Below are 18,941 nucleotides of genomic sequence, written 5' to 3' on the forward strand. Positions count from 1 at the left end.
TAATTATTCCACATTACATTTTCAGATCTGTATCATTTGTGTGCACACTGCGCTGTCCTTGTTCAATTAGTTTTCCGTCTGCTCTTTGCAAATATTCTACAGTGTTTGTCTTTAAACTCCTCACTCGGTATTAACTCTGCGCCTGTTTTTTGGCTTTTTCTGAATATATATACTTCATTATGTACTACAAATTTGAAACCAAGCTCAGGGGTCCACTCTGTGCTTCCACTCCATTCTCTCAATTTTCAGCTTCAGGTTATTTATAAAGTCCACACTTCTGCGTCTTGCATCCACTGCATTAATAATTAATTCAGCTACATTTGAACAAAGAAATTAATATTTAACTGCTCAATCCGTGTTCGCTCTATAGCACTTCATCCCCTTGTGCCTCCTGTTATAGGTGATTTTGGACAAACTACACAGTCTATATCGGAGTGAAAACCACATGAACTCAATCCCCATGTGGCCAGCTAATCTGCGGATTTAGAACAGGTTATGAATTGAGGCTTTGGGTCTTTTTTTTTTTTTTATTTTATTTTTTCCTGTTATTATGGTTTTAAGGTGTTGTCATTTTCATTTCTTACAGCACATGTTTCTCTCACTGGGTTTTCTTTCTTCCCTTTTCTTCTGTCCTACAAATAAATAAATAAAATGAGGATAGCGCCGCTTTACTTTCACTGTTAGGTGATTTCAGCTGCTATTGTCTGCTGAGAACCATCTTGTGTTTTCTTTTGCGAGGGTGGTAGGTAATACTTCAGGGTATAACTCCATGTCCAGGATACACTTCAGAGAAACACAGCAGTCCTGCTTTCCAACAGCACTCTGCCACTGACTATCGAGAGCTATCTTAATAATCCTTCCAAGTCAGTTTTTTCAAGGTCTTACACAGATTTTTAACATCAAACTTAATACCTGTGAGAGAAATAGTGCAAGTGGAAACAATGTAGATATCACTTATTGTTTTCTACACTTTTCCTGCACCACTAATTAGCTCTCTACCTGTGTGTGCTGCATGCTGGCAGAGAGCTAATTAGTGCTTATTAGAACACACATGAGCATGTGTTTATTCAGTGTGCACACATGCTGAATGTTTTTTTAAAAGAACAAAAGCATCACATGAGAAGCTCAGTACATCATAGCACCTCCAAAATGGGAAAAAAAAAAAAAAAAGAAAGAAATTGTTGACTTTTGTAGAAAGACTTTCGTAGCCTCTGTGTTCCCTGAGGCTGTTGACTGAATGCAGTTAGTTGTGTTGACTATTTGCATTCGCCCCCACATCTTCATTGGATTACCCAAACCTCTGCCTTCTAAGTCTGATAACACTGCCGGCCAAAGGCCCAAGAGGGACTAACTGATCATGAGAGGGGAGGGGGAAACCCTAATGCAATTTGTATGGCACACCGCTCTCTACAACCAGATGGGAGCCAGGTTGAGCTACCTGAAGCAACTTTCCTTATTTACTTCAGAGCCCAAGGCCATGTCAAACAAGGGGGAGAGAAACGTGTTAGCCTGGGCAAATTATCACGGCTTTCATGTGGGTAACATTCTATCAGATCCTCCCACTCTGCAGAATGTAATGGAAGCAGCGGCAGAGAGCAGAAGTGCTCAAGGCCTTCACCTCCAATGTATTCTCATTTGAGGTTGGACAAGGTGTGTGTGGGAGATAAAGAAGCAGGTCTCAGTCACTTCAAGCCTGAAGACTGTGGCATCTAGAACATTCTGCTCTTGCCAATCATCAGGGTCAGGATATTGGTTGGAGAGTAATTACAACCAGGGCACTCTGGTGAGGGCAATGTGGTAAATCACAGTGCTGCCTCTGCATGTTGGAGTTGAGGTGTGTATGTGTGCTATTAAGCAAAGGTTGCACAAACTAATTATAGAGGGGCAGTGTAAATAGAAAAATCCATCACTTTGAATTAATGTCCATTTGATGGAATCAGAACTGACTTTTGTGCGTTGACCGACAACTGGATGTTCATGTGAAATATAGATGTCCAATCTTAACCTTTATGTGCATGTGATGTCAGTCCTAAATGAAAAAGTTATTCTAAAGTTTTGTACATCAATTCATTATCACATTGAGAACTTGTGAACTCATGTGCAGCAAAAAACACAAATTGAACATCATTTATGTAAACTGCACGGTGCATTGTTGTACGGTTCCTGGGGGTGTGGTGGCAGTGACAAATGTAGCAGTGAAATTTCTTGTGAAGTGAAGATCACACTCTCCTGGGGCATTCGTTGTGTGCACACCATTAATCACTATTTATTTTCCCTCAAAACCTTACACATTCATTTGCTACTGCGTTTATATCTGAGCTATGAACTAACTGATTGTGGAAACCTACATTTTACTCCATTCATAAGAGAAGCAGAATTATGAAAGTAATCATGGTGGTCTGTGACTTGAGTGTTTCTTATGCCCCATACCATTTACTTTTGTCACCCCTCCACCTGAGTCTCCTTGGAATGGCATTGGACTGAACCCAGCCAGATTGATTGGAGCTCTACCTGCTCCACTGTTTGTCAGCCATGAATAATCTGTAGCGACATTCAGAGCATCAGCAGGGGCCTTGCAGCATGCATTCATTGTGGAAAATGGACAGCTCAATCAAAAGAAGCTTTTGAAAAGCTGGTCGTAACCGGAGGCAGAGCCTTGACCCAGAACGCTGTCCCACTGACTTAAGTCGCAACCTCACCAACAGCCCTGAATGGGAGGCCTCACTAGAGTATTCTCCATGAACTCTCTGATGTTTTTTTTTTTATTTATTTTTTTGCCTTCCCCTCCCTCTTCTCTTCCCATCTCTCTTGCTGTTTAATAGAGCCATGCTTCACTCAGAAGGCCACGTTATCCTTGTTAGGGGACATGCGCTTATGGCACCAGCAGCTCTCCATGTCAGCCAGCATGGGCCACCCATCACTTTGCTGCTTTACATGGTAATTGAAGTTTGAGAACTTGATGATAAAGCAGGCATGCCCTTGATTCAGTGACCTAGGGTTAAGTTTGCATTTTTGTTCAATGATGATTGTGTACAGGCTATTAGAAACTACTTTTTTTTTTCTTTTTTCTTGCCTTCATTTTTGATGGTGGAAAATGGCAAATAGACTTAAATATTATGAGAAAACTCTGCAGTGAACCCAATTCATTGTTGGAATAACAACACAAATTGCATTAAAAATTCAGTGTGTAATACTGAATACCCCTCGCCTCACCTTCCCCTGTGGTCGCTACTGAACAAAAACTCAGTTAGTCTTTTTTCGTTTTTTTTTTTTTTTGTCTTGTCTACACTTAAATGTAGTAGGTGCATATTAGCTGTACAGACCATGTGTCTTTATACATTAGTATGTACATTACTAACAACTGTTCAGCATGTTTTATGTATAGACATGTCTCCAGAGTAATGCCAAATAGCAGTACTTCTGTTTTTTTTCACCTCTTGGTCTTCATCATTCACATTTTTCTCACGGTTTCTCTGTCCTGTACCTTGGTGTTAGCTAAACATTAGTCACAGTTGACCGCTAGCAGGGTCAAATGGTGTGAATGCATGGCTCAAGTATACAGACCTTGCTATGATGATGCATGTAGCTTGTTTGTTATCTTTCAACCAGTGGTTTGCAGTGTCTTAGTGATGATGAAAATCTATTTTATCAGTACTAGTGAAAGTAGAAAATGGAGGGAACCTATCAAACCAGCCAGTTAGAAAGCAAGGCAGGGGTTCAGTGCTGGGGCCTTACTGCCTTTAGAGGGTATGCACATATGTATAACTATCTAGCCTTTGCATTGCCCTGCATCTGTGTTTTTATACTACTTTCAGCAGGCTTTTTAGCTTCAAAGTTGTTTTTGACAACCTGGCTGAGTGTCAGGACTTCTTTCATGTAAGAAAGGTGAAGTAATTGGTCTGAGGAAGAGCACATTCTTGGTTCCTTGAAAAAGAGCTCTGGACACTTGGTGCTGGTGATGACATTGATGCCATCCGGTACAAAGAAAAGTACCACAGGAGGAAATGAAACACTTAGAGCATACTTTTGACTGGTTGCCTGGATGCGCAGACAGGGCATTCTTAAAAGCCTTCATCTGTGATGTCTCTCCTCAACCATTGTGAACTCACTCCCTTGAAATGGTGCATTCCCCTGATGTAGAATCACCCAACCCTAATCCTCCTATATCCACTGATGAATCCCAGCCACACACAGTAGGGATGCCACCTAATTGAATTTCCTTGGTCACAATGAACACACACTCAGGACCTGCAAGTTCCAGTCCTTGCCTTTGATAAGCAAATGACCCCTATGGAATTGAGGTCACAGCCCGCGAAAACAAGAGTGAGGGAGAGAAAAATAAAGTCTCGCACTCAGACAAGCCCAATATCGACTCAGCTTGGATTGAGTCCAATGATGTTTTCCCTGTGAGTGTTGAGCCCCTATTGGGTCAGGGGGAGATTCATATACACACACATGCACACAAGTATGAGCCCTTGTCCCTCACCGCCTGTCTTTTGTTGCGTGTTACTGGTCGTTTTCAGATTTGAATGGAGTACATGAATAAATAATCTTGTTTTTGCTGCAGATTAGAATAAATCACAGTACAGTAAATGTTGGTGCTTCTTTTGTATGCGTGCACACCAGTGGATCTAGTAATAGCTTGTATTATACTCTTTTGCCCGAAGACTTGGGAACAAGCTCCTTCATACAATAGTAGGGTCAGTTAATTCACGAACCCAGCACTCTGCATCTCTCCCTGCCTTCTTTTTTTCACTCCTCCTCCTGTTTCATTCGTTAAAACTTAAAGCCTCTTGAGGGAGATCTGTGTGTTTGCTTTGGCATCTGTAAACCTGAGCCCAGAGTCTGAATGGAGACATTTTCCTGCAGCGTCTCTTAAAGACAGTAGCAACTGAGTGGTGTTTGTCTGAATAGCGAGGCAGTCTGTGACTAATCCATACCTTTATTCACAGTGTTATACGCTGAATTTAAATAGTACTGAAATTGTTTAACAGATGAAAATTGCATCTTTATGGAATGTTCCTACAGGGCTTGGTTTAGCTGCAAACTTGACTCTTGTCTTTGCAGCTTTAGGCAAATAAGAATGAGCCTGTATTTAAAAAAGATAATATAAAATGACGAATGAGCCTGTTTCTGTGTCTAAAAGGGTTATGAGTTTTTATTACTGTGCATGTAGCCTGAGCCAAGTGGAGGATTTTTGCATCAATTGCTAAACCAGAGGAGCTGACTAGTTTGTTTGTGCATCTTGTGCAGCCATGCATACTTTATTCTGTTCCTCCCTCTTTATCTCCATGCTAATTTACAAATATTGGCTGCATGCTCCAAAAATGTGGTTAAGCTTAAGTTTCCCGTGTGCAATCTAATAAAAATAAACTCAACAGGGTTCCATCTGTATGCCCAGGATTCGTGTGGTTTCAATCACATAATCACCCTTTAAAATTTTCACTGTAACTTCGATGATGTTTGGGATATGAGCTCATTTATAAATGGGCTGCGGATCAAAACTGCAGACTGACGAATGGTGTCATATTTTAATTATCATTTAGCACGAATATTAACTCCTTGCTTAGTATTTAGCAGGAATTGGAGTGCAAATTTCCTCTTGCTCTTTTTAGTTTTTCTTTGAAATCAGATGCAACTCAGAGTACATGTACTAATCAATATTGATATAAATGAGTCAGAAGTGTCAGGATCCTTGTCCCAGAAAAAAAAAAAACAGCATTCCATCAATTGATAGTTCACTTGCTATAATTGGTCGTCTGAGTGAAATTCACAAATTTTATTTTACTTGCAGAGATCCCCAAGGAAATGTCTTTGGAAAATAACAGTAAATAGCACCCTGTCCAATCATTATTAACTGCTATAGAATTACAGTAGTATTTTGTTCATAAAGTGATAAGATTATTTTGTCCTACTTATTAATTGGAGTGAAATTGGACAGAGTGACTCACAGCAGTGTTACTGGAAGGTGTCAGACACAGAAAGCAGGTAATTATGGAGACAGGAAGAGATAAGGAAACAGAATGCAATTAGCCTGGCAAGCAGAGCTTCAAATTGCTCTTCTTAGGATTTCTCACCTCAGGTTGCTATTGTTCATGCCTTGCATCTCCATACTGATCTTTATTCCTTGCACCCTCTAGCTCCAAGAGGAAGGAAGGTTTGCATTAATCAAATGAATTTCTACTGTAAGAGCTGTACACTGAAACAGTGAGCGCAGCTTATTCAGATGTATGGATTCAAATACATTTCTTTCCAAATGACTGTGTGGAGTTAAACTGCTGTGGGCTCCATCTAAATCTGGCCATCAGATGTTTCCATTGTTCTTTCTATGTGAGATTTCAAACAATCCAAAGTTCAATTTAACTTTTAGGTTTGAGAGTGCTTTTCAATTAAATCTTACCTATCTTTAACCTCCATCCTGAAGATTCCCAAACTTTAGAATGGCTCAATGTGGAAATCGTCCGTGGCCAATTGAAACTCTGTTGAAAACCAAGATATATTAAAGTGTAATGTTACTCCATGCTGAGTCTAATTGCACCATCTACATGATTTAAAAAAGGGCAAAGACTTAAGGGGATGAGGGGCTGAATGTCCGGCTGTGCAGTAGATAGACAGATAGTGATTTAGGCATAGGAGTAGTTCATCCACCGGTACATCCACATGAGAGAATCACAGGACACCTATGCAGAACCATATGAAGCCCTGAAAGACTAATCTAAAAAAAATATTACTTGGATTACTTATATGTAGAACAATTTCTCTGCTTATACGATATTTTCCAAGATGGACATGATGCCATAAAGCCCTCTCCATACTGTTTTACATAGATATACTGTGCATACTGTTTTTTATTGGAAATACATACTGTTAATAGAGATACATACTGTTTCATAGATATACATACTGTTATTCATGGTAATATATACAGTTAATATTGTTCATAGATCTATACATACTGTCAGTACTGTAAAATGTGCCCGTTCATATTTTTATCCATTTTTATTTTTTATTCTACTAAGCTCTATTCTCTATTCTAGCTCTATTCTATTTTGTTAAATTGTACATTTGTTATATTTTTTTAATCTTATTTTTCAGTTTTTTGTAATTTTATATTGTTCTGTTGTTATTCTCTAACACTGGTGTTTGTAAATATTGCTGCACTGACTGGAGTTGCATTCCTAATTTCATTGTACATACAATGACAGTACATTCTATTCTATTCTATTCTATTCTATTCTATTCTATTCTATTCTATTCTATTCTATTCAAATCAGTCAGACTTGCACAACAATAAGAGATTTTGTAGCCACCTCAATCAACCCGTGGTGTTACTGTTTGACTTTAGTGTATTGAGTTCAGATCCAGACAGTGTTAGCTGGTCTATAGGGGGCACAAGGGTGGGAGAAGAATGGCTATTTTAACATGATATTAAACATCTTTAATATTTGAAAATATAAAAAAAAAACAAAAACCTAAATGTAAGATATAATACTCATCCTGAATCCTGTAGTTCATGTCATAATTTATTGAAGTATTTACTTAATTTCTGTGATAATATTTACTTCCTGGTTGTGTGTTATTGGACAAATGAATGTTTTTCCATGGGAAGCCACTTTTGTGCCTTGTAAGTGATCAGAATTATTTTTTTCCCCTTGTCTGTATGTGATTCAATGATTTTGTCTGGGATGCCAAGTCGTCTTGAGTGAGATACACATGTGCACAGAACATTTAATAATTTGGCTACACAGTAATATAAGCCTTTTTTCCTACAGTTGTTCTGTGGTTGAGTGTATATGTTCTGGGGTTGTTACCTGGGACACTGGGGTTTGAAACCTGTGTACATGACAGGTACATGAGGCGCTGATTTGCTTGCTTGATTTATTTTTAATTTTTTTTAATTTAATGCAGGTGGTGTTTAGTCAAACATAAAAACCAGACAATCATTACCACAGTGTTAACGTCTTTTTCCACTGGATCCAAACTAATGAATAAAGAAAATGATCAAGGCAGTGTCTCTGATTGAGCCGTTTCCATCTATAAAGTTCATATTTGTATGTGTATTATCACCAGCATTCATCTGTTTCATCATAATTAAGTCATGTAACTCCGATTGCAAACAGTGTCACTTTAACGGCTCAGTGTGTTGTTTTCAGTGACATCTTTTGGTGAAGTTGTAAATTGCACCTTCCTTCACCTCTTGGATCTGTGAAGTCTCCTGTCACAGCTGGTGTTTGTTTTTGTTCCGAGCTGCTTAGTTCAAGGTATAATAAATCTGGTCCACACTCAGCAGGTGACTGTAATACACCTCAACACTAGATGCCACCTGCTATAAAACAAAAAAGGAGAAGTTGTTCTTTCTGAACAAATTTGGTAACATGGAGGCACAACATAACAGACCCACTCCCTCTACAGACAGGCCACTCTAAGATAACAAATACAGCTCTGGGAAAAATTAAGAGACCACTGCAGTTTCCCCTGAAATCAGCATGTGCGCATATATGACGGCCATTCCATTCCTGTGTCTGTTGAATTCCAGCACAAGCACACCTCATTCTACTGATCCATGTCTTATTTAAGAAGGAGAAGTATAAAAACCACTACTGTGGCCATCACTATCTTCTTACAATAGGCAAAAACAGTGCTATTAGTACCACAAAAGTAATTGGAATCCAAAAATAACTCTTGAAAACTACTGGACTTCTGCTCTGACAATGTTCCCAAACTCTGAGGACTGGTTCTTCTATCAGGACAATGCTCCTGGCCTCAGATAGGTCAATTAAGGTGTGGATGATGGACCACCAGATGAAGACCCTGTCATGGCCAGCCCAATCTGCAGACCTGAAGCCACTTTGAAAACTTCTTGAGGAAGATGGATGGTCACAAGCCATGGAACATTGCTATGCTTCTTGAATTTCAATGCCAAGTCATCCAACAGCAGTGGTGGAGAGCCAAGACACGTGAAAGCTGTCATTGAAAATCAGGGTTATTCCACCAAACACTGATGTCTGAACTTTTCCCAAGTTACAACATTAGTATTGAGTTGTTTAGAAATTAATATGAACTTGTTTTCTTTGCATTATTTGAGGTCTGAAAACACCTGCATCTTTTTGTTATTTTGACCATGTGTCATGTTCTGCAAATACATGCTCTAAATAGCAATATTTTTATTTGGAATTTGAGAGCAATGTTGTCGGTACGTTAGAGAATAAAACAAAAATGTTTATTTTACTCAAACACATACCTATAAATGGTAAAATCAGAGACAGTGAGGATTTTGCAGTGGTCTCTTATTTTTTTCCAGACCTGTATAATCATTCTTATTTCCATGTGATTGTACAGTAATTACCTATAATTATAAATATTCTCTTCAATTTATCTAATTTGATCATTCAGAATCTCTGTAAATCTAATATTATTTGTTGGTTCACATTTGCATTATTAATATGAATGATCCTATGTGAATGTTGGCGTATCACAGTGCAATGAAAAATAATAAACTATCCACAAACATACAGAAACAATGTTAATAAAAAAAAAAAAAAAGAAGTGCCAGTGGTCTGTTCTTTAGCAAATATCAGGCCTGTTTTTCACTGGATAATAAAACAATTCATTCTCCCTTTACAGCTTTCATTTTTGCCATATAGTAGCAACAGCTAACTATTTTCCTCTGTCCATGCTAATGATGAGATTTAAGTTATGTTCTGAATAAAAACAAATAATATATGCTATTTTTCATTAGTTATGGTTACTTTTTAAATTGTAAATATTATAAATATTCAATAGCAATTTGCTCATGATTTTGTAGTTCATAAGCCGTACCTTCACAACTATGGCATATACTGTGGAAATTATTCCAGTATAGTTCTATATATTCAGAGTTTATATGATGTTATTAATGAGAATTATTCATCACAGGAACAATTAGTCAACCATGCAAGATGAAGATCTTTTCCTAGATTTCTCTCCGTCTAACAAGATAAAAATTGTACATTTCTGAATGAAAGAAACAAAAAGAATACACTGAAGTGCTTTTAACACAGGAGTCATGAGCTTTGGTCAGTCTTTTTGTTTTTGAATATATAACTCACTACAAGAACATCTGGTAGCCTCAGAATTTCTTGTGACTTAACAAAACATCAATCTTGAGTTTCCTCCTCATGTTTTGTATATTTTAAGGAAAAGGCCAATTTCTGCCAGACTTAAAGGAAGATGGGAGGTTTGTTCTGCTCCATTTGTTTATTCTCTGTAGTGCCCATTTTGTTATTTTAGCCATTTGTTTTAGCTTTTAGGCGCTCCCTCAGCCTGTGCCCTTCACTCCCACTACACACACACACACACACACACACACACACACACGCACGCGTGCAGACACACACACACACACACACACACACACAAAACAAAAGCCAGACTTGGAAAATGAAGTGAGTAAATAAGCCTGAAGACCCAAAGTGATTTCAGTAAGTCAACCCTTTGTTGGGCAAGTGACTATTTTTGGTAATTTCCACATACATTACAAGACGGTGACAGTAACGGTTACAGTGAGGACAGTGAGTCAGCAATCTCAGGTCAGATGTGGTCTACAGGGTCTGTAAGGTCCACGTCTGCATGAACAGTGAGTGTACCTGCTTTGTTGGGTACCATGAAGTAATGGTACTAATGTAAGGAATGATGTTCAAAGGGAGAATGTGGATGTGGACAGGGGTCTGGATCAGCACTTATGTTGTTGTAATGTACTGAAAGTGATGTTGTTTTCACCTTACATGTGTTTTTCTTGTATTTTTATTAGTGGTGGGCAGCGATTAAAATTTTTAATCGCATGGCTTTCTGCGATTAATCGCGATTAATTGCATAGTTGTTTGGCGGGGGGGGGGGGGGGACGCATCAACAGCATGTATTACATTTCAGTGATATTCCAGACTGGAAGTACTCTGGTGATAAAAATAATTGCACGTCAGTGCTTCCAAACAACTGTGTCCTTCTCAACCCCACCATCTGAAGACATTTAAAATGAAAATGTCCATGTAAAAAACCACTACTTTTACACATGTTTATGTCCCCACCAGTGTATTTACAGTTGTGAGTGATTGACAGGAGTCTTAAGCCCACTAATCAGTACTAATACTAATAAGCCCATTAATATGTGATGTTCAGTTGTTCAAAGCAAGCAAAAGGGGCCCTGAGGTGGTCAGAATAAGTTGCACTAACGTATGTTTTGTCCTTTCCGTGTTACCGTAGTCAGTTCGGACATAGAACTAACAGACATGTTTCTTTCACTCTTGTTTGTATGGCCCCAAAAACATTTGCCTGCGAGTATTTTATGTTCAGTTGTTGTAAGAATGAATAGTATCAAATATCTCTGATGTGAGCCTTTGTTGCTGAATAAAAAGAAGTTGTAAATCTTTAATTAACCTGTAAATGCTAATCGTTAGCGTGTCTATGGATTTTCCCATTCAAGTTAGCATCGAGATAAAATGACTGCTAATACAACATTCACATCGTAAATGAGTAAAGGTTAGTTCAAAGGCTGACATGTTAGACCTAAACACAACCAATGAATTTACATAAACTTAGCATGAGCCTGCATAAAGAATTAGCAACCCATCTCCGACTGCTTGCATAAACAAATTAGCTTAAACATCAGCATTACTTGTAAAGTTCGCCGGTTTTCTCCTCTCAGCCGGCACATACACACAGCACCGGTGTGTGGACCGGCAAAATAAAAGCATGAGTTTCAAAATAAGAGTCAGTATGTATAAATCAACTAAGACTTGCTTGAAAGGCAGAACAATAATAAAATGGCGTTAACGTGAGATTAAAAAAATTGCTGGCGTTATGTAATGAATGCGTTAATGCGGTAATAACGCGTTAACTTGCCCACCCCTAATTTTTATATATATTACTTGTATTTTTTATTTATTTTTTTGCCACTTATGGGTAAGGAACCAAATATGGTAACTTCACTGACCTTGATTTTCTACATAACAATAAAATATTTAGTAATGAAGTAATAAAGTCTTGTTAGGTCCTCCAATAACTCACTAAGGTTCAAATTTTGAATTTCAGAGTATTTCTAGGAGTGCCCTATACAGGGTTAAATTAAAAGCAGTTTCTTGTCAGTTTTAAGCCATAGTTTTTTTTAAACCTTACACTAAAGACTTAAATATCTGTTCTTCATCCTTTTTAAATTGGCTGCGAGTGAAGCACGCATGAGAACGATTTGGTAAATATCTCGCGCACAGGATGGGGTGTTGTTGATGCTCAGAGTGGTGCTTCGGGGCTGGATTCTCTGCACATGCACTCAGATTTACAGTGATCACATACAGCCAAATCTCCCACATTTAGACTCTAATACATGGGGATGGGGGTGGGGGGGTCTGTCAGTGACCCTTGCTGCTACTTATCACCGTGTGCCTGCTGGCGACAGAGCCACTCAGCTTTTTCTCTCCGACAGCTCATGTCACCACCGGGCCAGCTTGCACTCACACAGATCCACATGCAGTTTGCCTCAAATTGTTTACAAAAAACCCCCATTTTGCTTTGATAAATGCCCTGTATCAGCACAAGTGCTTTATATAATTGCTGTATAGGTTTGATGGCCTGATAGGTGGCACTTAGTCAGGCTTCATTCAGCTTCAAACCAGAGCTGGAAATGATCACTGCAGACAGATCAAGTATATGAGGGGAGTGTTAGTGTCAGAAAGTGCTTTTATGTAAATGGTAGTAGAAGAGCTGCACTCCATTGAGACTTAAATATACAGCACTCTATATACTACTCTGTCTGCAGGAGGGACGTGTCCTCCGTGACGGCAAAATGTTCTGTGTTCATATGAAAGGTTCAACACCTCTCTCTCCAAAGGGCCCCAGAGAAAAAAGATCAGAGGAGCAGAGCTGGAAGCCGAAGGAAAACATGGCAATCTCTTCATCAGAGTGAAGAGAAAGTAGGACACATAGTAGGGATCAAGGTCGTTGCTCAATATATAAAAAATACAACTGGATTACAGGTCTCAAATAAAAGGTCAACAGAAGATGAAATGAAAGATTGCTTTTCAAATATCAGAAAAGACAACACTCTTGACAATGCTGTATTGTTTGGACAGTTAAGAAGGAATGGATTTTCCAATTTCTCTTTGTCTAGAGTAGGGTTTATAAAAGTCTTTATCTAGAAAAGCAATAAACCTTTTGGGTTTTTTTGGTCTGTGTTTCAGCTGCGTGACTTATATCAACACTGTGGAGGAAATACGCCATAGAATGTGAACTCTACCTCCTTAGTGAATTTAATAATAGAAGCGCGTTGAGCTGAGTATTTGTGTTTGTAGAGTGTTTGTAGAGTGTTTGTTTCGTGCCTCCTTGTTCCTTCCCAACTGTTGCTGTTTTAACGCCCTCCAAATTACACCAAGGATAGCTCTGAGGCTCTCTTCTCATTTTCCTCAGTTAACAAGCACTCTGTTTATATATGATTATGGTTCTCTGCTTGTTTATCCTGGCTGGCTTTTTAAATTACTTTGCTGGTTTGGTTTAAGGTACAAAATGCACCGAAGGATGCAGCTCAGCTCATTTATTTATTTATTTTCTTCCGTTGAGAAATATTTTCGGTCATTTCATTTTTTATAACGCCATCAATTGAGTTGATTGCTTTCACTCAGCTCCCCTGTTCGCCATTTTCACCCCTGTTCCTGTATTTTCTTCGCAGCGCTGCCAGTCATGCAGGTGACAATTGACATAACAAGACAGCAGGTGGAGAAGATCTTCGGGCTTGATGACTACTGGTGTCAGTGTGTCGCCTGGAGCACTACAGGAACCCAGAAAAGCCAAAAAGCGTACATCAGGATTGCTTGTAAGTGCACTTTACTGTGAGTCATTAGGAAGACAACCTAACAAGGTGCTTGCACATTGCATGTCAGTAAGTTATAATCAGGATATTAGCGAGGTGGTTTTTTTCACTTAAGGTTGCTGTGGAGGGAGTAACTTTCATTTAACAATTAGCCCCGAGGCCATTATGATTTGATGCACCACAGTGTATTACTGTGATTTACTGTAATTACAATTTAGTTAAATTATCTTCCTGCGATTCTACTTATAAGAGAAAAATGTCAAGCCCTGGCACAGAGAACAAGAGAGTAATGCATGTACTTGAAGGCAGCATTTAAAAAAAAAAAAAAAGTGGAACGCTAAATTTGAGTATTCATGAGCATATTTTTCACGGGATACACTGTATCAGCAATGATCCCTATGAAAGTAAGTGGAATAAAAACAGATTTGAAATTTATTGCTGTGCAGCAATCATAAATCTGTCTGGGGAACACAGACACATCCCTCGCTACAGCCTCAAAAGCTTTATTAGAGGAAGCCATTTTACATTTGAGTATTTTAAAGCATTCTGCCTATTAATTCTCACATAAATATGCATTATTCCAGACAGAGCTGAACACAGCACCGTCTCTAAACCACAAGACGTTTTGAAAACACACATTCATTATCCAAACTTGTTTAAGAGCTCAGCAGTGTCAGTTAGATGTAAGAAAGGACACACAGAAAGGCTTTGGTAATGTCTGTGTGCACAGATTCACAGTGAAGATAGTGTGCCTGCATACACAGTCCCGTACATTTGAGCCTTCCAGGACTGTTGTATTTTAGGTCTCCTCTAGTCTCATTGTCTGGTTTAATTAAATTGAATGTCATGAAACGCTCTGCTTGTCTTAATGTTTCTCTCAGTATGATTGGTCAGGACAGGCTCAGCATCTGTTTAAAACATTTCACTGGTGGCTCACAGCCACACCCTCGGTCCTCCACGACACAATAACACATCACTTTGCTCTGAGTCAAAACCGGGCTGTGTTTAGCTCATCAAGTACAAATAGCCCTGCATTTATTTCTCCCTGTAAGAAATAAGCATTGGCACTTTTACCTGTGTAATTCACAGCCTGGGCTTACTGACAAATATATAGCAGGACTTGGTGCAACAGTAAGAGTATTCAATGAGACGTAATGTGAAGCCCCATGCAGTCAGCCAGGCTTGCAGGAGCTCTTGTCCAGGCGCCTCAGGGCTTTGTTTTCGTGTGCCTGCTCCAAGCCCTCATACAGATGGAAGCTGGAGGCTGGCGGATGCTGGAGAGAGCAGAGTGGGTGGGTGGGAGGGAGAGATGAGGGGTAATGCAATTGCTTTTGCTTGATGCCGAGCCCCTCTGGCTGCAGACAAGCATCTCTGAACCAGCCAGGAAGCCTGTAATAAGCAACATGGTTGGTGCCACCGATCCCTGTGTGGCTTAGGGGCCAACTGGAGTGAGATATGCACAGGGAGGCAACGGGCGAACGACCCAAGAGTGGAAAATTTAGAAAGATCACCATGCCAATCGTTCTGGATTGAGGTATTTCGGTTAAAGCTCACATGACTTTACAAAAACACTCTAATTGGTTGTTTCTTTCACCACCTCTTTTTTCCACCAGACCTGAGGAAGAACTTTGAGGAGGAGCCACAGGGTAAAGAGGTGGCATTGGATCAGGAGGTGTTACTGCGCTGTCATCCCCCCGAGGGAGTGCCGCAAGCAGAGGTGAGACACGGATACAGAAGATATTTATAGGCCCAAATCTAGCATCCATTTACCCTTTCCTTGCCAAGAGGACGAAGAGCAAAAAAGTGTCCCAGTGCCAGCTCCCTGCACCACCGGGAGAGATAAATTACACCTCTAATTATTCTCCATTATTGATTTATTATCTCTCTTACATCTCTGAATCCGTATATCACATCATCTCATCACATCACTCTGATCAGCTAGGAGGCCTCACTCTCCGTTTGGCATCTCTAAAGGCCTATCCATAATTAATGGGTCTATTTGCTTCAGTCTTTTCGTATCTCATTCTCTCTATCTCTCTGCCATCTCTCCATGTACTGTATCCTCCATACACTCTTGTTCTCATCAAGTTTCTGTCTGTCTCTCTTCCTTTCTCTCCATATGTCTCTGGTTGGTATGTATCTGTGTTTGGACCAGCCCGGGGCCAGCTGTTTCACCTCGTCTGCAGAATCCCCCCCCCCTCAGTCCCAGTCCCAGATAGGCACTAACTGCTCTAATAACAACACGAGAGGAGGTTAGGCCAAACCACTCAGACAGCCTAGAGACTGGGAGCAGCAGACCAGCCAATCACAGCTCAACAGTGTAAGGACAGTTTGCAGAAAAATGGGGAGGAAGGTGCCAACCGCAGTTCAACACAAAAGAACGTCAGAGCAGAAGTCACCACAGGAGAAAACAGGGGTAGCGCACAAGAGGAAGAAAGCCCAATTATATGCCGAATTGCAACTGGCAGTAATACCAGCAACAATGCTGCCACACTGTAGCTGCTCTCAAGACGACACAAGGTCAAGTGAGAGCAAGAAAACAAGCAAGCCAATCTGAGAGAACACCAAAAAGAATAACATCAGTTTTGGCTTACGAAAAGGGCACAGAAACTACACAAAGCATGACCATTTTGCCTACAGACCTCCAACAGCTACTGAGATATCCAACAGTTACAAAATAAAAGCCTTGTCTCCACACAGGAGAGAATAAATATAAGAATCAGTAGGGTGTGTTAAATAAATTAATTTCAGCCCGGTATCAAACTGATTTCCATTTCCTTCTTTTGTTTCTCTGACAGCATATAAAGGAGCTGTCTGCTTATTTTGTCCATGTATAACTCTTTTGTCTTCTGCACGTCTGTGGCGCTGCATGAGGGAGACACTGTCTGTTGTATTTCAGTGAATTCTGACCACTAAAACATATTTTCAGGTGGAGTGGCAGAGAAACGAGGATGTGATTGACCCAGTGAGCGACCCCAATTTTTTCATCACTGCTGACCACAATCTCGTCATCAAAAAAGCCCGGCTGGCAGACACAGGCAACTACACGTGTGTGGCAAAAAACATCGTCGCCCGCCGCAAAAGCACCTCTGCCACGGTCCTAGTCTATGGTAAGTGATAACATTTTTCAACAGGATAGACTGCCCGAGCTGGGTAAACGGAGGTTAATGAAAGGTCTGGGCTCTAATGATTCCCAGATTCAAAATATAAAAACATGAAAACAGCTCAAATGAATCACATTATTCTTGCATGTTGCTTCTGTTTTCTTTCATTTCCACTTTAATATCTGCATGTTTTCTTGCATGGGGCTTCTCATATAGTTGGGTGAATTCTAAAAAACTACAGTGGAGTTTAAATAGCAACAATATGCAGTGTTAAGCACATGTGGCATATGGTGACAACTCGCCTAAGTCAGCTCTATTTTTCAGCAAGGAAGGAATTACACTATCATAAATAATGACATAAAGATGGTCGTGTATCTGCACATTAATTAGTGCAACTTAAAATGTTACTGGCAGCCACTCTGTTAAAGCTGGCAGTCTCTAATCTCCAGGCTGCCATCTTTCTCCTTCTCTGTAGTGACTCCAGTATGAGGAAAGAAATTGAATTAACAGCAAACTGTAAATAATGACTTGGCTTGATAAATAGACTGACCTTTATTAAAATGCAGAGAAACAGCATATTTTCTATCACAGAGGGCTCCGTGCACACTGGCACTACAATTGTTGCATACATTACATCCTGGTTTAATTCTTGAATATACACAAACAAGAGATGGAAATCACATGGGAATGCATCATGAAAGGAACTTGGTACGTATGAGGAACAGATAATCTGGCTCAGTTTCTGACACAGGGTCTGTTTTCATCGACACTGCCAGAGGAAGTATAAGATGATGGGCTGTAAAGTCAGAACAGGAGCATTTTTTTTAGCCATCAGTGATGTCTGGAAAAGGGAAACAGGATGCAAATGTACAAAGCTATGTGGGAGTCTGGTTTATCTAGTTTTTTAAAAGAGAAGTCGGTTATCACACAAAACCTTATTTTTCTTTTGAAAAAGTAGGGGAGGCATATCCCTTATGATATTATAATGTCACTGGGAACTATTAAAATTTGATTTATTTTAAAGATCACATCTACTCTGCTTTTCCAGCCAAAAGCTCTCAATAGAATATCAGTGGATTAGAGGATGAAGGATGACATTTAGAAAACACCTTGAGAATCACTTGTGGAAAAAAAGATCATGTTCCCTTACCATATCTGAATGAAGGGAACAATGGGAGGAGATTGGGAAAAAAAAAAAGTGTGTGTATGTATATATATATATATATATATATATATATATATATATATATATATATATATATATATATATATATATATATATATATATATATATATATGTGTGTGTGTGTGTGTATGTATGTATGTATGTATGTATATATATATATATATATATATATATATATGTATGTATGTATGTATGTATGTATTAGGGCTGCACGATTAATCGATTTTAAATCGAAATCGGACTTTTTAATTAGGACGATTTTTAAAAAAGGGAAATGGTAAAATCGATTTCATCTCTCTCGTGCCTGCGGGCCGTGCGCTTGCGGGCTCCCGTAGGCTCCTCCTCCTATCAGTGACAGCGGTCTGTCACAGAACTCCGTGCAATGGCCGGACTTTAAATGTGTTCATGAGCCCACAGTACTTATACCAATGTAAGCCGTGGCTTCACGCACGGATCCCGCAACTGAAATAGAACTGCATGCGGATCACTCATCTTCCGTTGTCCCGGATCCGTACCGTACTGTCTTCTTCCGATCCGGGTCCGGGTCTCGGGGTCATCAGCCTCAGCAGAGGAGCCCACACAGCCCTGTGCCCACACACATCCACCCGCTCCAGGATAGAATCCCTCCAGCGTGTCCTGGGTCAGTCTATTCCACGCACGGATCCCTCAGTTTAAACAGAACCGCATGTGGATCACTTATATTAACCTGGTCCACGCACGCACGCACGCACGACTGATGCCTGTCACTGACTTACATTGGTATCACTTCTGTGGGCCCAGATACCCAGGAAAAAATAAATCAATAAATAAAATTTAA

The 18,941-nt window shown here is 39.7% G+C and overlaps 1 protein-coding gene across 3 annotated transcripts in view; it reads left to right on the forward strand.

The window, feature by feature from the left end:
* Positions 1–18,941, forward strand: part of unc5a (unc-5 netrin receptor A) — a 155,387-nt gene that overhangs the window by 91,490 nt on the left and 44,956 nt on the right. For all 3 annotated transcript variants that reach the window (XM_030145812.1, XM_030145813.1, XM_030145814.1), the window contains exons 3-5: positions 13,694–13,837; positions 15,448–15,551; positions 16,764–16,944. In XM_030145812.1, the coding sequence (XP_030001672.1) occupies positions 13,694–13,837; positions 15,448–15,551; positions 16,764–16,944 (429 nt within the window). The remainder of the gene's footprint in view (positions 1–13,693; positions 13,838–15,447; positions 15,552–16,763; positions 16,945–18,941) is intronic.

This window comes from Sphaeramia orbicularis, chromosome 10 (assembly GCF_902148855.1).
Source record: "Sphaeramia orbicularis chromosome 10, fSphaOr1.1, whole genome shotgun sequence".
Lineage (NCBI taxonomy): Eukaryota > Metazoa > Chordata > Actinopteri > Kurtiformes > Apogonidae > Sphaeramia > Sphaeramia orbicularis.